The sequence below is a fragment of the Plecotus auritus genome (assembly GCF_963455305.1).
Source record: "Plecotus auritus genome assembly, chromosome: 5".
In the NCBI taxonomy this organism is placed as follows: domain Eukaryota; kingdom Metazoa; phylum Chordata; class Mammalia; order Chiroptera; family Vespertilionidae; genus Plecotus; species Plecotus auritus.
In genome coordinates this window covers 48,364,835-48,390,419 of record NC_137776.1, presented here as the reverse complement: position 1 = coordinate 48,390,419, position 25,585 = coordinate 48,364,835, and the positions used below count along the sequence as shown (strand labels likewise).

General features: G+C 49.9%; 2 protein-coding genes across 9 annotated transcripts in view; both read left to right on the top strand.

The window, feature by feature from the left end:
- Positions 1–7,329, top strand: part of METAP1D (methionyl aminopeptidase type 1D, mitochondrial) — a 73,199-nt gene extending 65,870 nt beyond the window's left edge. For all 8 annotated transcript variants that reach the window (XM_080668577.1, XM_080668576.1, XM_080668578.1 and 5 more), the window contains 4 exons: positions 4,425–4,522; positions 5,774–5,821; positions 6,704–6,782; positions 6,905–7,329. In XM_080668577.1, coding sequence (XP_080524703.1) covers positions 4,425–4,522; positions 5,774–5,821; positions 6,704–6,782; positions 6,905–6,983 — 304 coding nt within the window. In that variant the 3' untranslated portion in view covers positions 6,984–7,329. The remainder of the gene's footprint in view (positions 1–4,424; positions 4,523–5,773; positions 5,822–6,703; positions 6,783–6,904) is intronic.
- Positions 7,330–11,328: 3,999 nt separating this feature from the next.
- On the top strand, positions 11,329–14,805 carry DLX1 (distal-less homeobox 1; the record flags this gene model as incomplete). Its single annotated transcript, XM_080668173.1, has 4 exons — positions 11,329–11,377; positions 12,115–12,496; positions 13,173–13,372; positions 14,551–14,805. Exons 2-4 carry the CDS (start codon positions 12,184–12,186, stop codon positions 14,803–14,805), a joined length of 768 nt encoding a protein of 255 aa, XP_080524299.1. The 5' UTR covers positions 11,329–11,377; positions 12,115–12,183.
- Positions 14,806–25,585: the final 10,780 nt, after the last annotated feature.

Here is a 25,585-nt window from a genome sequence, read left to right as displayed (position 1 = left end):
AACTATGTAAAAAATAACAGACAATGAACTTTTTACTTTTACCCTAATACATTTCATTATTTAGATGGTTTATGTCTGCCACCGGACAGGAAACTGGCCCAGATTCTAACAAATGTTTGCTCTAATGGGTTAAGGCAGTGTTTCTGGACATCTATTATTTCACCTTTTCTTATTCAGGCAAACTCTCAAGGGAGTAAATAAACAAGCAATCTCCACCTTTATGCCAAAGTACTTGGAATCATTACAGACCTAAGGTTTACAAACATCTTTCAACTCAGTCTCATTTATTGTAAGATATTCACCATGTTTTGCATGGCCTCCCTCTACTGATGCAGCATGAAAAAAACATTCAAGCATCTTTTATTAGTATTCTGTTACCAAAAATCAAGTGATCTTTATAGGAAATTCTTTAATTCTCTGAAACCTGAAGGATAGGATGTTATCTCTGGAAAAGTATTGGCCAAAAGAGTTTAATGAAAACAGTCCTTCCCTTTTGTGTGTCCTTTTGTTTCATGAGGGCTAGTGATCTTTAGGTTACAGTGTGTAATTATCCTCACTGTAGCTCCATTTGCTTTGAATATTTTTAAATCTGTATTTTCATAATTATATCTAGATGGTACGATCGGTACATATGAGAATATTGTGAATGTGTAGATTCATGCATCACAAATATGTGACAGTTCAATCAAAAATAATTTAAACTTATACTTGTAAATGTCATGATGAAAGTATCAATAAATGGTTTTTAATGTTTAATTCATAAGTATATGTTTTGATATTAATTTAGAAGAATATAAAGCAGATTTTGAAAAATAATATCTTTCTATTAGATTATGCACATTTAAACAATAAGTGGCTCAGGCAAAATAAGTCATTTTAATGTCATTTGTGATGGATTTTTCTTGACAGCTACTGTAAATTACAATTATACTGCTTCTCTTTGCACATGAAAGTAAGCATTGCAATAAATTATCTTTTATTTCAATCCATCATGTCTGCTTTTCAGAAACAGAAAACCTCAAATAAAAGTTCAAGAAAAATACAGTAATTTGTGGTCCAGTTTGAAACAAAACCAAAAAAAGTACCACTCTTTTGGAAAACAATTACTGGCTTTCAAAAATATTACTCATTATACTTAAACATTTCTTGTAATTAGAGGGAATCATTCCCCTAATTCCTTCATTAAAAGTCTACTTAAAATAAAAATCTGGAAACATTAAGCTAAAATGTCATAACTTAGAATATCAGATGCCATTTAAGATCCTTTAATTAGAGATGTGGCCATTTAGAGAATAGTTCTGTTTAAAAGATTCGTGTAAAAATGCTAATAAAACTATTTCCATGTGCATTTTTATTTTGTTAGAAGAGTATGTACTTAAATATTGGACTCCTCTGCCCTCTTGGGGAATGTATTCTTAGTCATAAAAAGGTAGTTGAAATATATTAAGAATTTTAATTTATTGAGACATTTAATACTTCAATTGAGGAAAACTGCCTCATGAAAGGGAAGTAAACTGAAGAAAATGGTCACAAGATGAAATTCCTTAAGTGAAATTTTTCTTTCAACTACAAACTATAACTGACACATAAACTGTAATAATACAGTATAATTTAAAAGTAAGTTTATAAACTTTTATTCATCATCTCTCCCCAAATATTCTATATGGGCTTCAAATCATAAATGTGCTCAGGCTCATGCAGAGGTGCCCTCCTATCTTAGAGGATTTTTAGTTGGGGGAAAAAAAATGAGAAGAGCTAAAACCGTAAGAGTTCTTTTCAATAGATTTCAGCAAAAAGAAGGCAAAATGTCCAGGACAGGAGATCCCTGTGCTCAGAAATGGGTCATGACCCTAGGGTGGCTGGTGCTGGGGAACACCGGCCACACTGCTTGGGCACCCCTGCCCACCCAGCTGTTTCCATGTTCCCCAACACACCAACAAGAGAAGCTCACATGCTGCACCTTCCTGTGCCACGATTAAGGATACCAGTTCTCGCTTTCATGTTAGAGTAGAATTTGCTACTACAAGTCATTTGGCTTGTCTCTGTGAAGTTAGATTTAAACCCTAGAATTAGGTATATAATCTTTGCTTCCCATGTATTCCAAAATAATAGAAGGGGTGTGCTTTTAAACAGCAATTTAAAACATTGATGAGATTTTTTATCCTATTTAGTCCCTGTAGGTATGTGTTAAAAAGCTAACTACCAATCCAAAAGGAAAGTACTCGGAAAAGCAGACAGAAGGGTATATACTAAGCTCCTGGGAATCGAGCATTGAGATGGGTGTTCAACCAAGGAACTGAAGGAAATTTGTCCTGTTCTTTCCCCCATGGCTGTGAACCCCTCTGACCTTTGCATCCATGACAGATACATTCTATGATACTCCGATAGCTGGGAGTTCCCGCGGGATCCAGGCAGTAAATTGCTGTAGGAGAATGCACTCAGATATCTTAGGCACCTAGCAATTGCAGAGCTTCTTTTATAAAGAGGAATGAGAGGTATGATGGGGCGGGGGTGGGACCCCAAGTGTTTTTTCAGAGTGGGCTTTCTTCCTCTCCTCTCATTGGAAATTAAAATGAAGATTGCCAGTGTAACGCACATTTAAGATGTAGCTGTGATGCCTGCCAATCAGAGTCTTTTTTTAAAACCTAGGTGGTGTTTTTCTTTAAGAAAATAGGAGAACAGTTTATAATGAATGCTATTAGAATCAATGAGATTTGTTGAAACTGAAGTAACATTACAGGTTTAGGTAGAGCCCATTTTTGTAAAAAAATAAAATAAATCTAGATCATTATATCTTATTTGATAATATCTCTTCCACCCTCTATCCACTCTTCATCCTCAGTTTCTATTCAGAAATTGTGTGGTACAAATAGAAAAGCCTTGGGAAACTTGTTTAACCTGCCCAAAGTGCAAAGATACATGGAAATAACCATAAAATACAACTTAGATTTAAAAACAGCATTGACTTATCATTCCTGTCCTCAGCACATGCATCGCTTACTTATTTCTATGTTATCAGTTACAAGGAAATTAAATCTGAATGAGAGTCTGCCCATCTGCTGTGTAGAGTGACATCCAATATTTTACAGGTCTGGAGAGGAAGGTTAAAAATGTTGAGAGAAAAGTACATCAACATGCGCGCTCATAAAGATTCTGGCTAAGTGCCTTTGAGCTCATATTAAACTGAATGGAGGGTCTTTTGGAAACTCCAGTTTGGGATCTCAGAACTTGGTTTTGTTAACAATTTAAATAGTGGTCTTGTAAATCCCAATCCATTGTATGGTTAGGATTCAGGCACTGTGCCCTTCATCCACATGAAAATATAAAAATTGTTAATGGTATATATGTCTTTGTCTTTCTGCCATTCCCAGAAATAAAACATATGCACCTAATTTCAGAAACAACTTCTTAACCTTGTAGGTGAAGATTTTATGGTTGGAGTATATGTACCATATTTTATTTATATGGAATAGATGGAACCTAAATGATGTGTATGTAAAAATAACAAATGAAGCATTAAGAATTAAGAATCATAATACTAGTTTTTCTTAAGCATCCCAATGGTTAAAAAGCATTCTTTATGATTCCTTTTTTTTTTTTTTTTAATTTCAGAGAGGAAGGGAGAGGGAGAGAGAAATACCTGTAGAAACATCAATGATGAGAGAGAATCATTGATCGGCTGCTTCCTGCATGCCCCACACTTGGGATCGAGCCTGCAACCCTGGCATGTGCCCTTGACCAGAATTGAAGCTGGGACCCTTCAGTCTGCAGACTGATGCTCTGTCCCCTAAGCCAAACTGGCTAGTGCTATGATTCCTCTTAATGGTGTAAGTCTTAAGGAGAAATCCTAAATGATCACAAAGTTTTGTACTGTTTCAAGAATACGAACAAAGCAGATTTGACCTTTTGTTTGCAAAATGTACAATGCTTTGAAATAGACCAGAATAAGTGAACTATAGAAGTAGGAAGTCACATTTCTAGATTATAAATTTTTTTCTCTCTTTGGTTCCCAACTTAGTAGTAATTTGCATAGTCTTTTTGTGAAACCCCATACACACACGCAGGTTTTTATGACCTGCATTATATGCACATGTATCTTGGTTATATTGACCTATATATGTGTGTGGCACACTCACTCGTCTAAAAGTGGTCTTGTTTGAACGTTGTGCTAAGGTCAATGAAGCTAACTACTGTACTGTGTTAGATACATACCTTTTTTCTTCATTTATCCAAAGGGAGTTTTACAAGCAATGGCAAAAAATATTTAATTTATTCCAGAATAATGAAAACATTGTCATTATCTGACTCTAAATATAACTGATTTATCTTTTTTATAGAATATTTTAAGTGACTTTGTTTTTATCTATGAATGCATTAAAAACATATCTAATTTAATTAAATATTTTGTTTGGTCACTTTTAAAGCCACATTACTCATCAGAATGGTTTGCAAGTCTGTTCACATTTTGTGGGACATGGGATAGGATCTTACTTTCATGGACATCCAGAAATTTGGCATCACGGTAAGAAAGTTAATTTGGGAGCTGTTAATTGAATGGAATCAGGATAAGGCAGTTTTGCTCCTGAAACTCTAACTTTGAATTCACATTATCATCCTTTTGTGTGCGTGGATTCAAAATTAGAATTCAAAGGGTACTTAATCATAACCAGCACATTACTATGTTACTGGATTATTGCCCAGTAATTTCAATCCCAAAATAAGATTTATTTTGCTTTTTGTCTTCTCTTGAAGAGTGATGGCTGGAAGGCACAAGGAATATTTGTCTAGGAAAAGTTACTGAAATCAAGACACCGCTGCATCAGTGTCCCAGCAGCATGCACATATGACTTTTCTGTTTTCCTTTTTCTCCCCCCTTCTCTCACTGCTGACTGTTGTGGTTAAACTTCATCACATCCTCCACAGCGATGACAGCTGATGTATTTAGCAGCATGTACTCTTTAGTGATTTCTAGATTATACCTACCCTGTGTTCCTTCCCCAGAATCTCATGCTTTTCACTGCCTGGGTGTGCACCCTACAGTGGGGAAGCAGGGTGGGCCACAAGGCAGTGGAGGCAGGGGTGAGGGGAGAAGATTGGGGTTAGGGTAGGAGGCAGTTCTTTGAAGCACCCCAGAGACCAAAGGACCCTGTGCAGGTGGGCATCCCCCTTGGTTACTTGGGAGTAGTCCCTGGAGAAACTACTGCCTGACCCTATGCCCTGGAAGACTCCTAGAGATGCAACAGGGCAGAACTCCCTTTGGGCCAAAGAGCCCCACCTGAGGTCCAGGAGGAAGTGCAGAAAGGGCCTCTTAGACATGTGCCTGACCCAGAGCTAACACTTGGACTTATTTGAAGTCACCCCTGACCTTGCCTCCTACTGTAGCCTGCCTTCCCTTTGCATCTGTTCCCCAAGATGTCTTTCTGTTTGGGTTGGGGGTAGATCACAAGGCCCAGGACCCAGCAAAGCCAGGAGACCTCATAGCAAGTGGCCAGGGCAGCAGAGGATCCTGACAAGGGTCTAAAACACCTAGGCTGCTCCTGCTAGGCCTTGACCCCCAGGTGCAGAAAGTGCAAAGACAGACCCAGGAGCCCTGTGTTTAACCCTGGGTTGTTAGTGAACACCCAGGATTCTAGAAACCTCCACCCTCCTATCCCAAAAGAAAAAATATTAAGTTACCAAGTTTTTTGAGCAGCCCAACCCCTCTAATTCTGTTTCTATCTTTTTCTCCATTTCCCATTCCCATTCCCCCTACCCCATCTTTTATTTCTTACAGCAAATGACAGCGATCTACTCATGGAGGAGGGAATGGCCTTCACCATAGGTCAGTGTGGGAGCTCCCCTTCAGAGAGCTGCGGCTCCCCCAGCAGAAGCATCGGCAGTGGCGCTGGCCTAGGCCAGGCAGTCCCGTGAAGGACTAATAAAGCCAATCAGCATAATGAAATAATTCAGATGCAGAGTAAATCTGATTAAATAATATCCTCGAGCCCATCTTCCTAAATCAGATACTTACCGACACATTTAGGAGAGGCAGCCCTCCACCCTCTAATTCTGTTACCAACATAATGTGGTGTTTGGGTTTTTAGTGTGTGTGTGTGTGTGTGTTCATTAACACCCAGTAACTGGAGACGATTATGTCCCTTGCTCCCTGTCAGCAGTGGCATGTACTCTCTGTGGCCCATTCCTGGCTGATCATGTGATTGGTGTCACCAGTAAATTCCAATCACCTAAAACCCGGAAGGCATCATGTTTCTGACTGGGTCTTAATGGAGAAGCAATTAGAGTGAAATAAGAAAATTGTTATTTGCTGATTAATGAACATTTTGAGCATTTTTTTTTTAAAAAAATTCAAATATTTTTAAAAACTCACTGGTATTTATAAGAGGGACTGGTGTTTGGGTGGTTATTATCCACAGGGTCCTAATTAAGGCTTGATTAAAATGCCCTTTTTCCTCTAAAAAATTAGGAACTAGGCAACTTAATACATTTTGAATGTTGTAACGTTTCCTCTTCCTACTGTTTAGTTTGTAGTATACTGTGCAAGCAACATCAATTATCAGCCCTTGCAATATGACAACATGAACCCATGGGGGAAGTACTTAGGAGGAGGGGGGAAACCTTCTTACTCTCTTTTTTGATCATCAGTAGAAACAATGTTTGACAAGAATCTGATTAGTTCACGCAGTAAACATTTTCCCTCTTACAGAGCCAATCATAACCGAGGGATCCCCTGAATTTAAAGTCCTGGAGGATGCGTGGACTGTGGTCTCCCTGGACAATCAAAGGTGGTTACTTTTCAATGGTTTGGAAAGGGAAGGTTCATCCCAGGGCGCTGGTGAGCTGCGCTCCCCGCCCCGCCGCCGCTCGCGCGAGTCCTGACCGCCCCGCCGCCGCCCTTGTGTTTCAGGTCCGCCCAGTTCGAGCACACAGTGGTCATCACGTCGGAGGGCGCTCAGATCCTGACCAAACTGCCCCACGAGGCCTGAGGAGCGGCCCCAAGATCGCAGAGGCTGGGCGCCTTTTCTCCTAAATTGCCGGAATCCAGTTGGAGAACCGGGCGGAAGGCTGGTGGGCAGTAGCCTGCCTAGGACCTAGAGGCGTCTTGGAAAACGCGGTGGGGATTGGGGGCAGTTGGGAACGCAGATCTGAAGCCCTGCCTGGCGGCGCGGCCACAGTCCTGGAGCGGGACTGTGTTTCCCAGCTCGGGGAAACATTTCTTGAGGGGGAATGGGACGTCCTCGTTTGGAAGACGAATGATTCCTATAGGTGCATGGTTTTCTCTTCCCCTTGTCTTAACTCTGCCCAAGTAAAAAGCTTCCCCTCTTAAACCCGTTGTGTCTGTGCTCCTAGTCTCTGACCGTCACTGGTGGGGGAAGAGGGTAGTTGGTTAATTTTTGAGTTTCTGAACTTTTCATATGCCCCCGCATAAAGAAAAACCGGAGCCTGGCTGTTAGGTGGGATTTTTTTTTTAAGTCTCTTTTTACCCCATTGTGGATCCTCCACTGGCTAGCTGGCCCCTGCTCCCCAGCCCTTCCCGTTCTTCCCCTTTATAGCGGCTTTGCAATGAAAGATCAGCCGGAATGGAAGGAGGGGTTGGTTACAAACATGTCTTTGCCTGTGGGACCCGGCCTGGCTCTTCTGCAGGCTTTACCAGTCTAAAAACATGACTTCCTGATCCCCTACAGCTTTTCCTCCCTGGCCCTCATCCTGCCCTGCAGTGCCATCCCAGAGGTTACTTTTGCAAGACCCTATGCACACACACACATACACACACAACTGTTCGTTGCACTAGGAAATTATGTATGAATCCCAGGCTGCTGTAGCTCCTAAACTAACCTCTCCCCATACTGGCCGCCTTCAGACCACACTTTAGCACTGGAGACTCAGAGGTTCCCAGCAAGAAGAGATTTGGGATTTTTTAGGGCAAGGACCTAGTTAGCAGGATTGGAGCTGGTGAGTTTCACTGCAGTTCAGCCTCCTGCTCACAGCTCCACCTGCTTTAGGAAATCCAGAGATCCACATTCCCGTCCCATGACCCATTCCTGCGGGAGTAGCTTCCCTTTCCTCATGCTAGCTCCCCAGGACCTACTCATACCTGGGCCCAGGGGTGGAGAGGGGCTGGGCCTCTGGCAGGACACCAAGAAAATAGTTGCCCCTTTGGTCGTGGTTTTAGGAACAAGTCCCATTTAGGGTTTCCTCAAAGTCAGTGCTAACTCTTGTTTTTACTGAAGCGGGTTTTCCAAAGTTGCCATCCACTAAATATAGGCTAGAGAGAACCAAGGAAATGTAAGACACCTGTAGTTGCCATGTCAGATGGCCTCTTTGATTGGGTCCCCAGGGCCAGCTCCTCTCTGGGACACAGTGGTGGGGAAAGAGATAGGAAACAGGCCAATGAACATGCTGGGAACGTGTTCCGTCTTTTTCCCTGAACTTGGGATTCTCCTGGGCACTCTCCCACACCTCTGGCTCTCTTTCTCCGTGCCCAGGGATGGAGAATTTGGACAAAAATGATTCTGATTCTAGTGGATCTCCGAGCTGGAAAAGACAAGGAAGGGGTTGAAGATTTACAAGATTCATTGAAAAACTTTCGGGGTCCTTAAAAAACTTTTACAAGGCCTAGAGACTTTCAGGGGCTGCTGCCTCTGAAAAACCTGGAGTCCCTAGAGAGGAGCAAGGCCCAGATGTCCGTGGGAGAGGTTTGCCTGAGAAGGACTTCACTTCTCTCCTAGAGCAGTAGGATTGCACCAATTACCTGTATCTTATCTACAGGTCAGGTTCCCCAAGAATAATTTCATTAGGACCACAGGATTTTACCAACCACTGGGATAGCACACTGCTGTGCAGCAATTATGCCAAGGTGGAAGTATGTATGGGACAGGTTTGTAACTCCTTTATTAAAGTAACCAACCTAAAGTTTAAACATTGTACATATACAGGCAATACTCTGCAGCTCCCTAGGAAACAAACTTCGTTTAGAACAAACTCCGTTTAACATGCTTTAAAGTTGAAGTTAGGAAGCAGATTTTAAAGTACCTTGTCCATTCTCCACCCCTCACCCCTGCCAGCTTAATTGGCTCCAAACCTCACGGGGATTCCAGCCCACTCATGGCTACAGCTAACCACCAGGCGCCAGTCCTGCGTGCCTCCAAGAGGTTCTCCTGGCAATCCGGGACATTCTCCGGATACAAGAGAGAGTTTTATTTCCTCTGAGAGTTGGGACAGGCAGAGATCTAAGCAAACCTGCGTTTCAGAACAGGTGTCCCCTTAGCGTTGTGGGGTGGAAGGGCTCATAGAATAGAGATAAGATCACACGTTGAGAAGCTAGCCAAGGCCGGCGTCTCTGAGCCCCGGAGGGCCCTGGCTCATCCGCTCCTCCCAGTAACTGTTTCTCTGGATCTAAGAAATAATTCCGGAGTGTAGACACTCGCTCGCACACAATAATTCATTTCTAAAATAACCAAGACTCTGAAACCGGTTCCTGAGGGGGCGCATGGGGGTCTTTTGTTCCCGGAGCCAGCCCGGTCCACTGCGCTACGAATGGCTTGGATTCCCCCCTCCAGATGTGGACGGATAGAGAGCCCTGGAGACAGACCATCGAGACCTGTGGCATCCTCTCTCCCTTTCCCCCACCCTGCAGTTATCTGGAATAAACTGGCCCTGGGTGACTCAGCTGTCGGGTTTCCTCTTGCATTGCCCTGAGCACCTGGAGTGACCAGCCCCGCTTCCCTCGGTCCCAACCCCAACACCGCGCCAGCCAAGGCGATCACTTACGTGGTCAGGGCCCGCAAGGCGCGCGGGAAACCAGGGGCCCGGGCGGCATCCGTGCTGCTGTGCTGGGAGCACCACACCGCGCTCCACACCCTGCTCTACACCCCAAAATAGGCGCTCTGAAGGAGCAATGAAAACCACAAGTGCAACACGAAAATCAAGAGGAGTCCTGCAGCTCCTGGGAGTTGTCTGGTAGCGGAGTCATTAGCTGGTTTTTGCTACAAAGTATCACCGTGCGGTTGGGTGATTAAGAAAAAAAATCTTTTTAAACGTTGGCAAAGCTGTTATTGGTTTGGAGGATCGGTTGTGGGGTGGGTTTTTTTTATTTTTTTGCTTTTGTTTTTCTTTTTGCTCCAACCACACAGCCTGAAATATTTCTACCCCCAACATCATGCCCTTAAACCAAAGGAGAGGAATTCCGCGGGCAGCAGCTGCTGCTACTGAAGTTAAAAAAGAAAGAAGCCCCTTCCAATATCTGCAACGACAGCATCGATGTAATTTGTTTTGAGTGCTCATTTTTATTGGGGTTCCTTCTGCCAAAATGTACTTGATTACAGAGGTTTGTCCTGTGATCATTGCGACACTCCAGCCAGGGGAAGGTGCATCGGTGAAGGTTCAGCTCAGGCCAGATCAAATCCCAGGCTGTTTAACGCTGAAAGGCTGCTTGTTGCTATTAGTGTTAAATATATGGCTAATTATGCGTATGAAAATTAAACATCAGTGTTATGCTAATGGGGCGCCTTCAGCTGTGGATTCGAGCACTTGAGACTACCATTTAATCAAATGAATCAGTAACTAATACATCTGCACGTGTGAACTTTCACAAGATCATTTCCCTGTTCCCGCCACACCGCTAAATTATGAAAGAAATAATTATCAACACTTTCTAATTACCTAACAAAGTAATTTTGGATTCACCGTGAGGCTGGAGGAATCGGGAACCAACAGCCCCTCGAAGACAGCATGGTTTGCACCACGCCTCAAGAGGGTGGCTGTGTGGTGGTTACAGCGGGGGGCGGGGGGCGGGGGGATTTTTGTGTACTTTTCTGTACCTAGCGCCCCAGAAGATTGGAGGCCTTGGCAGCTTTTGCCTCCACCAGCCCTGTCCCCGGCCCAGTGGCGCCCACTTTGACCACTGAAGATGAAGAGGATCCTGAGCGACAATGAGAGACACGTCCACACACAAGATAAGTGAGCCTATTATTGGTCTTGTTTTGCCGCGGGTTTCGGTGTCCCCCGGGACTCCTAAACCCCAGTATCTCGTTGGACCCCAGGAGGCCGGAAAATGACCACCTGGCCTCCGCTGCTCAAGCAGAACTGAGCCCGCCAGCTCCAGGACTCTACTCGGCGCCGCGCCCTAGGGGCGCGTGAGCCCTGGGCGCCAGGCGCAGAGGAGTGGAGAGGGGAGGGGGCGGTGGAGGAAGGATGGGGGTGTCGGGGGAGTGGAGGGCGGTGCAGCCGCCTTTCCTGGGAGGAGAAGCGCGGGTTCCTGGCTCTCCGCGCGCACTGCTTTAATCAGACCGGTGCAGCCTCGAACTAGAGTGGCCAGCTGGGCCTGGAGCAATGCGAGCCGGCCCCAGGGAGCGACGGTGGCGGCAGGGCGGCCGAGTGAGTGAGTTCGCCCGAGGGCCCCAGATCTCACCCCGGGGATGTGGCAAAGCGAACCCAGGCTAGGGCGGGGCCTTCGGGAGAGCGCTGTGCTAGGCACGGCACAAGAAGCTGGGCAGGACAGCGCCCTGTTAGCCGCCTCCAGCGTCCCCCAGTGCGCGACTTCGCGCTCGGGAGGTCGCGGCCAGGCTCCTGAACTGCCCTAGCTCAGCGCCAGACCCGGTGGCGGTGGCTGGGAGAAGCTGTGTCCAGGTCCCCGGTGTTGGGATGGGAGGAGGATCGGGATCGTAGGGGGAGGGAAGGCGGCCGCCAAGTCGCAGGTTGTTTTCTGGGAAGTGAGGCGCTCCAGGAGGCGGGAGGCCTTAGAGCCGCGGGCCGCGGTAGTCCTGGCGAGGGCGCCAGCCCATTGTGCGTCCCTCTCGGCGCGCTCTTTTGCAGAGGAGCGAGCCCCGGCCGGGAACTGTGGACGCGTCTCTCCCGAGACCCGGCCGCCTCGCCCGCTCTAGTCCAGCGGAGCCGGAGCGCCTCGGACCAATCCCCGGTGATTATGCAAGGCAACGGACCAATCAGCTCCGCCGGCTCATGAATATTTATGACCTTGGCTGAGTCAAAGCTTTGAAGCGAGTTTGGGGAGCTCAGCAGCATCATGCTTAGACTTTTCAAAGAGACAAACTCCATTTTCTTATGAATGGAAAGTGAAAACCCCTGTTCTGCTTAAATTGGGTTCCTTCCTGTCCTGAGAAACACAGAGACCCCCAAAAGGAAAGCAGAGGAGAGAGAGAGACCCACACCCAGACCCCGCGAGAAGAGATGACCATGACCACCATGCCAGAAAGTCTCAACAGCCCCGTGTCGGGCAAGGCGGTGTTTATGGAGTTTGGGCCGCCCAACCAGCAAATGTCTCCTTCTCCCATGTCCCACGGGCACTACTCCATGCACTGTTTACACTCGGCGGGCCATTCGCAGCCCGACGGCGCCTACAGCTCGGCCTCGTCTTTCTCCCGACCGCTGGGCTACCCCTACGTCAACTCGGTCAGCAGCCACGCGTCCAGCCCCTACATCAGTTCCGTGCAGTCCTACCCAGGCAGCGCCAGCCTCGCCCAGAGCCGCCTGGAGGATCCAGGTACGTGCGCCTGCCCGGGAGAGGGAGACTGAGAGGTATGAAGGGAGAGAGGGAGGGGAGGGAGGGAGGGAGGGAGAGAGAGAGAGAGAAAGAGAGAGAGGAGGGAGAGGTTGAGAGAGAGGTGGGGTGGGGGTGGGGAGAGCGCCGGAGCAGTGGAGGTTTCGGGTATCAATCTATGGATCCTTGTCATAGCAAAGAAAAATTTTTAAAAATCCACCTAACTAACAACTATCCAGCAGAGGAGAAGTAAATCTGAGAGCGTCCCCTGGCACTAGCTGGGCCTCTGGGTGGCTTCGTGCGTCGAGCACACAATGCCCCGCTGGAAAACAGAAACCCACATGTGCACGTATTAGTCTCGGTAATTATTTATTGCGTAGCGCGATAAACAATGTGTGCAATTAAGGGTAATTAAACTTCAACTACCGCCTGCAAAACAGCAAACTTTCCCTGCAAAGGCAGGAGCTGCGCGCCTGGGAACTGTCCCAGTCCGCCTGCAGCGGTCCGGGTCCGGCCCTCTGATTTTGCGGGACCTTTCCCTGGTTTTTGGAGTTTCTTGAGCATTCTCTCTCCGGGTCCTGCCTCCGCCACCCCGCTCGGTAGCCGCTCGCCCCTGGCTCCCCACACTGAAGGTTGTCTCTCGCATTAACAAGGGCCCCTGCTTCTGCTGTCCCTCCAGGGGCTGACTCCGAGAAGAGCACAGTGGTGGAAGGCGGTGAGGTGCGCTTCAATGGCAAGGGGAAAAAGATCCGCAAGCCCAGGACAATTTACTCCAGTTTGCAGTTGCAGGCTTTGAACCGGAGGTTCCAGCAAACTCAGTACCTAGCTCTGCCCGAGAGGGCGGAGCTCGCGGCCTCCTTGGGACTCACGCAGACGCAGGTACCTCGCTGCTGCCCCATCGGCTCGCAGGTTTCCGCGGCCAGCCCGCGCCCGGAGCTTCATTTTTTGCTCTCTGGCCCTCAGGGTCGGGGGTGGGAGGGAGTGTGTGTGCGTGTGCGTGTGCGTGTGCCTGTGCGTGTGTGTGCCCGCCACCCCTGGCTCTCCCAGCGTCTCTCCTTCCTCTTTCTCTCTGCTCTGGCTCTCCCTGCACTCCGCACTCCGTACTCCGCACTGCCCTGCTCCCGGACCTGCAACCCTGGACAATCTGATTAGGGCGCAGGGAGGATTTCCCCAGACGTTTTCTTTGGGGATTCTGAAGTCACACGTGCCCGAACAACTGGAACAATAGACTCGGGGCTTAATCCCTTCTTTGCCTTTAAAGTGTGTGGCTAATCACTTGGGGCCTGGCCTGAGCCTCTGTCTCCCTCCTCCTTTTCCTTCTCCTCCTCCTCCCTCTTCTCCTTCTTGGGAGTGTGTGTGTGTGTGTGTGGGGGGGGGGGGGGGGGTCCTTTCTTTTGCCTGCTCACACCACCCAAGTCCCAGACCCCGGAGGAGAAACGGACCTTCCTTCCCAATTTCTCTGAGAGTCCGAGGAGCCCATGGGCGTTTGATGACGAATGTCGCGGGTTTCCATCGTTGGGGCCGGGATTTGGAGCAGAGCTGGGAAGACAAACAGACATTAAGAAAAGGTTTATTTAAGTCCAAATGAAAAGTTTAACAAAACCTTGTGGCTTCCCTGGTCAGTCTCCAACTCACTCGAGGGCAGAAAGGATGGCAAAGAGAAGGCAGATCGCATTGCAAATAAATTTCCTCCACTCCTTTTCTCCACTTGATTCTTTTATTGATACTCATTTTGGAATTGAAGGCTCTATGTTGTGCAGGCCCTGCATCTTCCCCAGAGGATTGCCAGCCAAGGTTGGGCCCAGTCCCTGGCAGAAGAAGGCCTAGATCCCCCTCACCCCTCGCCACCACGCCCCCTGGCTCTAGGAGAGCTGCCGGAGCCGCCAGGTTCTCATTGGTGGTGGTAGTGGCGGTCTGCTCCCCCAGCTGCGAGTTGTCCCTTCTCCCAGGGGGGTAAGGGGCATCCGCTCTCCCGGTCCCACTGTCACCTTATCTCCCCACCACCATGATAGGCACAATGGACCTAGCCCGAGTCATGTTGCTGTCCGCCCTTGCAGGTCAAGATCTGGTTCCAGAACAAGCGCTCCAAGTTCAAGAAGCTGATGAAGCAGGGCGGGGCAGCTCTGGAGGGGAGCGCACTAGCCAACGGCCGGGCGCTCTCTGCCGGCTCCCCGCCGGTGCCACCTGGATGGAACCCCAACTCCTCATCCGGAAAGGGCTCAGGCAGCAGCACGGGCTCCTACATCCCCAGCTACACGTCATGGTACCCCTCGGCGCACCAAGAAGCTATGCAGCAACCCCAACTCATGTGAGGTTGCCCACCGTTCCCGCCCACCGCCTTCCCATTTCCCCTGGTCCGGGTCCCTCCTGCCTCCCGGTCCATCCACCCCATATGTGTGCCCTGCACCCAGAGAAGGGCTCAGAGGGAAAGAAGAAGGAACCGTGGAGGCAGGACGCACACCGCCTCCTCAGAGCCCCTTGCTGTCTGGACTGGCTACTTCCCTGGCATCCACACCCTCGCCTGAACCCTGGCCTGGGCCACGAGCAGCAGAGTGAGAGGCCTGGGAGCTCAGTCATAGCCGCCGGAGACAGCTCGAGCAGCAAGATAGCCTGTTGGACCGGACGGGGGACCCTCAGTTGTGTGGGACTATCAGGAAAAAAACAAAAACAAAAGCAATGTAGAAAAAGCAAAAGCTATTTTCTGTCCTGTCCGTCTCTTGTCTCCTTTCGCTCTGTATCTGTGCCCTGACAAGTCGAGGTCCTCATCTGTCCGCTGTCCTCATTCTGCGGCCTCTGAAAATGTCACCAGGTCCCGGGAGGCGCTGTCCACCAGGCCACCCAGTTCCGGCTGCTTGGATGTTTCATCCTTACAGACCTTTTCCTGGGCCTGCCCAAACATCTGTGTAGCTCATTGGGGAATTGGGGGAAATTGGAGGGAGGGGGCTTATTTATTGAGAAATGGACTTCACCTGAGGCTGAATGTTGGCCAGTACGCAATTCTATGGGACATGAGGAGCGCACTGTCCAAACATACGGGTCACTTCAAATGCACCCGGAAAAAAATGGACAAGGAGGACCTGGTGGTTTTTAACTTACACAGTAACTTTTGTACTTCACTGGTCTAGAGAGGTTGGAGTCGAATGATTTGCATATTTTACATGTTTTTAAAAAGAAAGAAATGAAGCCAACAGAATTTCTCATTTGGAGAAGAACGCTTAGTCTCCTTGCCTGGACAAGTAGGAAAATCCGAATTCTCTCCTTAGGGAGAAAGAGAGAGAGGACCCTCGGGCAGCGGGTGAGAAAAGAGGCGGGTGTGAGCAAGTACCCCAGTGCCAGTGGGCTGTAAAGTAAGCAAGCGCAGCTTTACAGCAATCCCCAGAGGCGCGGCCAGAATAATGCCAGTCACCACCTGAACACACAGCCTCCAGTGCAGGATCTAATCGCTGTACATATTATTGTTGTTATTAATTATTATTGTTATTATTATTGTTCTGTAAACATGTTGCACAAGCTTAGCTTTTTTTCCGTTCCGTTGTGTGTGGCTGTAAAACCCGATGCTTTGTGAAATGAGAATCTTGACATTTTACTTGTGAAATTTGGAAAATGTGATCAGTTGAAATCAACCATGTTTTGTGTTCTCTATGTCAAAGTTTAGTTTTATATTGAGAATGTTAACTTATTGCTTTGTATCTTGGGGGAAAAAAACTTTGTAAATAAGTTATAAAGTTTCTTTGACAGTAAAATTATGGTTTCGAGAAAGAGCTGCTGTATGGTGTGCTGTGTGAGCGGGTGCTGGGGGCCGGCCAGGCTTCCACCTCTGGGGACGCAATGCAGGGGCAAGGACTCTGACTCCAGACAACAGGATACAGGGCCTAGGGGCGCTGTTCTTGCCTGGCGCCTAGCTCCTGACTGACAAGGAGTCTGATCCCACCTGGGCTACAAGGATCTCAGGGAAGGAGGACCAGGAACAGGTGCCGCATGTCAGAGTCAGGGCTCAGGAACCAAAAGGATGGCGAAGGCCGGCTGAGAGGAGATCAAAGCAGAACTCAAAGACAGCCGGCCTGTGAGATTTGAGTGACACCCCTCTCCCCTCCCCCAACACACACCCAGTCACCTTGCGGGAGTCCTAGAAACCTGGAGACGGAGACACCTGGCTGGGCCCCTCGCCTCCGTGGGGATCTGGCCTCCTGGCTTTTGCTTGCCCGGCTTTTGCTTGCCTGGAGGGCGCTGGATCTGGACGAGGAAAAGACGCGGCCAGACGCCGGAAAAGGACCGGAAGGATACGTCTGTCAGGCTAACCCCCAATCAATCAGTGAGCTCCCCGGGACAGTCTCAAGGCGCCACCCGGGCCCTGCACAGCCACTCCCATCCACAAGGCCCCACGCACAAGGCGAGGCCCATTCCTGTCTAAGGATCCCGGGCTTTTTCCCTGCGCCTGGGAGGAATGGAGGAGCCTAGGAAGGGCCTGGTGGGCGAGCGGAGCACCCTACCCCAGCCCGAAAGTCTCCCAGCCAGGCCATTAAGGGGGCACCTCCAATGAACCGCTCAGATCAGTTCGCTCCAGATGAACGTGAGCTGGGGGCAGTTAGAACTACCCTGGCCCGGCGCTTCTGCCTGACCCCAAGCCCAGATCCCGCAGCCTAGTGGAGGAGGTTTGGGAAAGCTGCGGGCCTCATCCGGCTGCTTTGATCGAGTCCCGCTTCTCTCAACCTGCCCTCCGACACTGGCCCTCCGCCTTTGAGGGACCCTTTGCCGCGCGCGGTGGGGAGTTGAACGAGGAAGGCAGTGATCTGTGTTGTGACAAGCACCCATTTTTCAATTGGTGCTGGTGAAAGATCAGATGTGCCAGGCTCTTCCGACGCCCTTTGGGAAGGGGAGGGGAAGCGCCGGAGGGGGGGCATGTGTGTGTTGGGGGGGGGGGTGTTGAAGAAAGCAGGGAAGTAGTGGGGGATGGAGCTCGGAACCTCGAGGCCCTTTCTGGGCCTGGGATTGGGGCTTTTCTTCTCCCGCAGGTCACCAGAACCTGGAGCGCAATAGGGGGAACAGACCTCGGAGAGCAAGGTGCGCGCGCGCGCGGGACGGCTGGAAGCTGAAAGGGGGAACGGAATGCCTAGGCTGGGCTTCGGCCGCGGGGCAGAGACCTTCCCGGGTTTGGCTTCCCTGCGAGGTGTGACTTTGCTGGCGGGGAGATTTGGCAGATTTATCTCACGCATCCGAATTGGTTCCTCAGACGGCAGCCAGGGCCCAATGCCTGAAGCCACAGGCACAATCTATTTGGTCAAGCGGATTTTAATACTTTGAGATATTAGCTTATACTAATTTAATAATCTCTTGCTAACGGTTCAAATAGAGAAATTATTAGTTTTAGCTCAATGAAGGCGGTCTTTAGTTAGGCTCTATTATAATTATAAGCGGTTGTACTTTTAAAAATGGTAATCTCAATATAGGTCTAATTAATGCTGCCTTGTTACTGACAAGCAGTTCATCAAATATCTGATTCAAAGATTTTCGTAATGAGTATATTAATTAAACTATGAATAATCTAAAGGTGGTTATATTTAAACAATACCTCATTATAATGATTAAATACTGATTTTGAATATTATATCTTAACAATTGTCACTTAGAAAACACAACCTTTCCTTATGTATGAGTCTGTAATGGCAAAATGCAATTTTGGGATTTTTTTCCCCTTGTTCAAAAAATGTGAACCTCATTTTAAAACACTTCTGAAATAGGTTACACACAGCTTAATGATTATCAAAATGACTCTTTTCTGCAAAAAAAGACCCCAAAGTGCGTGTACAGCTGCAAACCCAAGAGGGTCAGCATCATTTCACTGTATTCTCTTCTTGATTACAAGCCGGGCCCATCAAACACAACATAATTACAGTAATTTCAGGTTTATTTATTCTAATGCAGTTTCCCCATCTCTCTGGTAATTATGAGCAATTTTTTCGCCCAGGGAATCTTTTTGCATTAACAAAAGAGATAACGCACTGAAAGCCAAATTTGCTGTGCATTGAGAAAAGGAAAAAAAAATCAAATAGGTGCGAGCTGCCATCTCTGCAATTCTCGGTACCGGAGCCGGCAAATTGCTTGCAGGTGTATGGAGCAAGCTTGTCAATGGCCGGGCCTCCAAATTAGCAAATGCACAGCGTCGAAGTAATGAAGACAGACTTAGCAAAATTGCCAAACAACAGATACCTCTTTAATATCTTCTCTCAGACACACTCGCTCAAAAAGGGGTAGGGGTGGATGTGGAAGGGCAAAAGCAACAATCCAAAGTCCCCTCCTCACTGGACTTGGTTTTCAAAACCAGAAGCGGAGTGGTCCTCCTAGTCACCTGATTGTGGAAGAACCCAGCTCCCAAATCTAGGCAACATCTTAAAAATATGAAATGGGAAACATGTTTATCTAGCTCGCAGCTTTTTTTTTTTTTTCCTTGCTGGCTATCATGTTTTATGTTTATGTTTTCTTTTGGGGATCCACACCTGGGCTGGGACAGATGGCTCTTCAGCCTTTCCTATTCTGACCACAAAAAGTTTTAACCCCCCCCCACCTATATGAACAGAAGTATGAATTTATTCTTGGAGTCATTTGATGTAGAAATGCCTCCCCTTGAAGAAATCCTCAATCTCTGTCACCTAGAGAAAGCTAGGTCTGGGTGGTGAATATAGAACCTGAGATACTTACTTGATCCCAAGAAAAACTGAGCAGAAAGAAGCAACCCAGGCCTCCAGCTATGTGTTTTTACCCTGCTATCCATCCCTTTCCTTCTGTATCTTTAAAAAAACCGATGTCAGGATTCTCTAGTTTTTGACATCCCACCGCCTGGGTTAATCATCCTGAAATCAAAGGCTCAAGCGAACTTTTCTACTCCTGATCCCTCAGGGCCATTGGAACTTCCATCAAATGCAGTGCAGAGGGCAAGGGTCTTTCCCTCCCACGACCTAAAGAAATCCTCCTTAGGTCCCACCCTCCACAACAAACCCAGACTCCAGTGTGGACAGGCAAACGGTTCTAAAGGGTGCCTTCCCCAGGCTAAGAAACATGTCACCCCGACCCACGCCTTTCTTACTTCCCGCCCTCATCTCCCAACCTTCAGGGATTAACACTTCCTAAAACATCAAGTGTTTTTATAAAAAGGGGGAAAAATAATCCTGACATCGCTGACAAGACGTTTTGATGGAAGAATTAGCTGGTGCATACATAATCACTCCCCCACCCTCCTACTCCCAGAGCGGGAGCCGCTGCCGCGGCGGGCGCAGCTCAGCCTTCCAACCCTCTGAAAAATGAAACCGGTTTCCACCCTTACCTTCTTCAGTGTCAATTTCAGATAATCTGGACACAATCTTTGCTACATCAAACCAAAAGGGTCGAAGGCGGCTTTTGACTGGGAGAATGACAGGAAAGAAAAAGGAAAAAAAAAAAAAAAGGAAAAATAGGAAATACAAAACCGACCAAACCAGAGCAAAACAAAACCAGAAAACCAAAAAGAATCCCCCGGCCCCATCTTCCTATCCCGAGAGTAAAGAGTGAAAAGAGGTCCCCAGGACCAGGCGCCTCGGAGCGCGCAGGCTTTTTGCAGCGCGGCGCTTGCAGAATAGGACTGAAATTTTCGGCTATATAGCCTCTGTCTTTATAGCTGATGAAAAAAATTGCAGATTATTAGCATAAATGTTTACTCTTCATTACGCTGATGACATTGTGCACTCGAGATCTTGGTAATCTTTGGGAAAATTATGAGTAATTTTTAAAAATTTTAAAGCAGCAGCAGTTACCATGCAATTCAGGCTAATTCTGCGTAGGCTCCGAACGGATATAATTATCGAGGAGTCAAGATGTTATGCTAAAAACTATGCATTGATATTCCCATTTATTATGTACATACAACTTTGACAATGTTGATGCTTGAAATAGCAGGAAATTGTCTTGCGCAAAAATTACAGTCCATATTAGGACATCTGAAATTGCGAAGAATTATATAGTAATTGCAGGCTTTCAGATGGGAGAGCCAGAATGCTCAAACTAGTGCAAATGTGGATAAAATTACAGATCAGAGCAAAAATTAGGGGAAAAGGGGGTCTGGGATTTTTCAGGTTGGCTATAGGATTCCGGAAGTGTCTAATGCCACATGATTGCTACAGCTTTAGGGGAGACATTCATGCCTCAAATAGCGCCTTGGCCAGGGTGGCTTTAATTGAATTTCTTGGGCTTTTTCTTTTAATAGGGGCAAATGAGAAAATTGGCCACCCAAGGCAAATTTTCACTGTTGTCCCGTGAACACGTTGGGAAGAGAATCCCCCCCCCCCCACACACACACACCCCGTGTCTGCTCTCTCTGGGCTTGGATGCCCCAGAGGCCCTGGGCTCCCACCCTCATTCGTCAACAGAGCATGAAAGTGACTGAGCCGGATCCCCCCTCCCCCGACACACACACTCTTCCTTTCTTTTTCTTTACAGTTCTCCCCTCCTCCTTCCTTAGGGCCCTTTCGCGAATTCTTGAAACCCCCCTGCACAGTTCAGCCCGCTGGTCTCTAGAATCTGCAGGCGGGCCCAGAGGGCGGGGGGTGGGGGGGTGGGCAGCTGGTTGACTGAGGAGCTGCTGTGAGGCGACTTAGCACCCAAGACTGGGCGCTAGCTGTTCCTTAGTGCCGGCGAATGTGAGCCTGCTCCTTGGAGGCTTTGGGACAGGAGAGAATAAGCTCAATTAGGTCCTTGGGGCCAGCCCTCCATCGTCCCAGATAGCGCCCCCCCCCCCTCCCGAAATACTCCCTACTGGGGCGGCGCTTCTCTGAGGCACTGAGACACCCTGCGACTTTAAGAAGCCCAGGCCAGGGACGCTGAGGGATGGGGCGGGGCGGAGGCTGCCCCAGAGGAGGGGGCAACGCGGCGGCTCAGGGCGAGAGAAGCCACCAGGAGTGGGGCCACAGCTCAGACCAGCTTAGATTCGGTCAGGTTCCAGGGGCAGAAGCCACCATTGTTCAGAAAGCGACGATTTCATCGCTAGGGTGCCCGAGACTCCTGGAGCACAAAAAGGAGGGGAGGAGTGGGTGTGCGGAAAGCCTGCCAACGTTAGCTGCGTGCCGGCCCAAGTCTGCGCTCTGGGATTACCCCCGCGCATTCCACGACCAGTCCTTCCCTCCCTCTTGCCCTGTTCCTTCCGCGAAGTTCTAACCTTCTGCCCCACAGCTACAGCCCGCCTCCTGGAGCCATCCCCCGTCCCCGCCCAACCCTCGCCAACTCCCTTGCTCCCCTCGCTCCTAGCGCTGACCGGAACGGATCCGGGACGCAGCCAGTGCACCAGGACTCCCGAGGATCCCCCAAACGGGCCTCGTGAGATTCCCAGGAGCGCTTCCACGCAGCCCACAAACTGCTAAGACACCGCAGTGCTTGCGGTCTGGCCCAACCCAGAGGACGAGCGAGGAGCCGGAGCGGGTCCCGGGAAGAAAAGTCTATCTAGACTGGGCCTGCGTTCTCTCGTGGAGGCGCCAAGGAACTGCTGCCTGCTCTTTCTTTTCTTGAAACATAGTGTCTCCCTCGCCCCGCCCGGCCCCTGGCCCCAGGGAGGAATGTAACATCTTGTAATGTGGCAATCACTGACAAACCGGTACCCGGGAGGGGAACTCCCGCCAGTGAGGCCTCAGAGGGACGTGGGGCCTCGCTTCCCCCCACCCCCGCGTCGGTTTGTATTTAGGGAAGGGGGCGGGGCAGGGTGCAAAGCTGGAGGGTCAGATCCCAGGTAGGGAGGGAGGATCTGACCCAGGGGGGGGGGGGGGCTTTCCTGGGGCTGTTTTGGGTGACTTGATCCTGCCAGAACCCCGCAGTCTCCGAAGAGCCCAGTCTGACAGGGCCAGGGGCGCGCCCCACCCACCCGCTTACCGGACCTGGGACCCCAAAGTGGAATGCAAAGGGACCGGTATTTTAGGAGAAAGAGATAGCTTAATTCTCAGAGATTTCTGACCTTACAACAGATTTAAGGCACTGGTGGTCGTTGTTCCTGGGCGGGAAAGGAACGGGCTTGTGTCCTTTGAGCGAGTGCTTTGGACTCGGACGGGGTAGAAGGAGGCAGGAGGCGGTGTCCGAGTGCGGGATTTGCTCCTGGGTTTTACAGTCAATAAGGATGACATTTTTTTTTTTTTTAAGGCAAAAGGGCTTCTGCTCCCCGTTCCCCTTCGCGGGGAGGAGGGGTGTTCTAACAGTGGAGGGGACTGCTCATCCACTTCCAACACTCCTCACTGTATCCCTTTTCCTCCCTCCCCCTTCCACTACACAACTGTTTGTAAACAAAGCTGCAGTCTGATGGGGCTCTCTCCGCCCCCATCAAACTTGATACTTCTCCCAAACTCGCCCTGCCGGTCTCGGAAATCCTTACACAGGACGGATATTCACAATTTTCACAAGTAATCCTGAAAGAAGGCTGAGGGGAAACTTCCTAAGCGGTCCCACATTGCAGCCGCACTGATTAGGCCCAGGATTCGCTCCCTTTCTTCTCTGCACTCCCCTGCCCGCCAGCGGCGGGAATTCGGCGCAGCGGGAGGGGTGTGTGTGTCTACGCTCTGGGGAGCACTTAGGGCGGGGTGGCGGGCGGTGGAGCGCACGCTGGGGGTGTGGGTGGTGGGGAGGTGGGGACGGGCATAGGAGGGGTGGCGGGTGCGTCCCGGCAGCCAGTCTCGGAAATTGGAACTCAGCGCTCCGCAGGAGTTTGGAGCAACCCCACCACGAGGTGGAGCGGAGCGGGTCGGACACCCCTTGCTCTTCCGCTTCCCTCCCCGGGCTTCCCAGCGCTTGTCATATTCAGTATCTGGCCTGATATTTCACACGAGCGAATGGAAGGGGAGTGCAATGAAGATTTATGTGTGTTCCGAGCGCGGCTGGTTTCCCAGTGCAGGGAGACGAGATCGCTGCTTCCCATTTCCATTTTTCACTCGCGCTTTGGGGAGCGCAGTCGGGCGCGGGGGCGGGGGGCGGGGGAGAGCTAGTCGGCTGGCGGCGGGCTGATCACAGGGCTCCGGGTCTCCCAGCGGGCCGCGAGACTGTGAGAAAGGCTTGCTAGCGCTTCGCCCCCGGCAGGGCTGGTGCCGACCCCCGCCTTCCCCAGCCCAGCTTTGTTTCTCCCCTCGCTCACCCGTCCCCCACCCCTCCCGCCTGCTCACTTCTAGATCTGAGGCGCATCCTCGCTTTCCCCTTTCTTTGCCCTTCTCCTTGTCTGCGGAAACGCCCCCTTCCTCTGGCCCCTGCACCCTTCTGCCCTCTGCTTCCAGCGGGCATCCCAGGGAAAGGCGCGCCGTGGCCCTACCCGACCCCTCCGCCGCCGGGTGCCAGTTTTGGTGACTCCGGCAAGTCTGTGGGGCCTCGGCCCACCCCGGAGCTGGGGCCGCCCGCCCTCCCGGCTCCCAGGCTTGCTCATGCCAAGGCCTGTTGCGTGATTCCAACTTGGGCTGACATTCCCTGCCCCGGGCGCTCCGGCGTAGGCCTCTTAATCATCTTGTCTGCTGCAGATCCTCTACACCAGCCAATTTACTGCCCCGCTTCTCCTTGCTGGTTTCAGGGGGGTGGGGAGGGGAGTGCGCGCAAAGGAGGGGAGGGCACAGTAAACCGCAGGGTGAAGCCTGGCACCAGCTATTGGCACTCAAAGAAAACCACGGAATTTGGAGCTGGGGGGAGGGAGGGCTGGAATGGGGTCTGCGAGGAGCGTCTGCTTAGGGAAGCCAGGATTGCTTCAATCGGGGTCAATGGGATTCAGCCCAGGCCTCCTTAGCTTGGGAAAACACGCAGGAATGCAAGCGGCCACAGGGTTGTGTAACCTCCCTGCCTTCTGCAGAGCCCCACCTCCCTGGACCACACTCTGTTGTGAAGCAGGCTCCGTGCAGGCCCCAAAACAATCTGGCCAGAAAAATTGGATAATGCCACTGAGCCTAGAAACTCACTCGTGTCTGATGTCTGTCTTTTTGGCAGAAGTGAGTTAAGGCACACAACAAGGATGAACAGAATAACCATCCTAGAGAAGAGGAGGCCTGGATCCGGCAAGCAGGGTTGTCTGGCTTGCCAACCTCCTCTCCAGTAGAGTCTGGCCCCTGTAGAAAGGATGCCCAAGGTTAAGCCTTTCATGTCGGAAAGGGCCAGAGGTCTCCCAGCCTGAGAGTGCTGCTCTTCCACACAAGATGAGGTTGGAAAGGCCTCTGGCTAACTCTGGGCCTCATAATTGCAAGCAAAAGTAAAGCCCTCTTGTTTGGGGGCTCAAGCAATATACTACTCAGAGCAAAAATGTATCGAGTGCTTACTATGTGCCGGGCACTGTGTTAGGTCATTGCCTCATTAAATGCTCACGACTCTGAGATAGCTGTCTTTATTTCTCCTATCTTAGAGGTATGCACTCCACAGCACAGAGGTGAAGTGGGTAGCCCACAGTCACACAGTGAGTGAGTGAAGCCAGGAAGCTTCCCACTGTAGACCCCAGTGCTTTCAGGAAAAGGAACTTTAAGTTCAGGCCTGCATTACTCACCCACCCCTGGCCTTTGCAGAGAAGGCCGGAAAGTAGGGTCACTTCCAAAGTTGGAAGCTCGTTGGGTGGGACCCAAGGTGGAAAGCAGAGCTGAATGATGTGTGAACCTTTCTCCTCAGAGAATGTGAGGTGGGAAGATGCCACTGCCTAACCACTGAGCATCAGTCTCCATGTGAGTGTGCCTGTGTGCATGAGTGTGCATATGTGAGTTTGTATGTCACTCCATGTGCATTTGTGTCGTGGGGGTATCGTTCAGTATGAGCGTGTGATTGTGTGTCTGAGAGTGCGTGACAGTGTTGATGTGACTGGGAGAGTCGCGGTGTGGGATTGATGTGTGCTAGGGAAGCCCTGTGCCTGAGGTCGCCCTACATTCCAGAGCAGCCAACCGAGTCTCCTGAGGGCCTGGGTGACTCACCGAGTTCTCCACTCAGCCAACCGCAGAAGGGCTGCGGGGCAAACAGAGGGGAGGGGCCAATGTAGGGGTTTGACCCCGGCTTCCACGGCGCTGGGGCTCCGGCAGCAGGTTCCCCGCGGCGGCTCGGAAGCACCGCGAGGCCAGCATCTTGGACGCGGAGGCGGCAGAG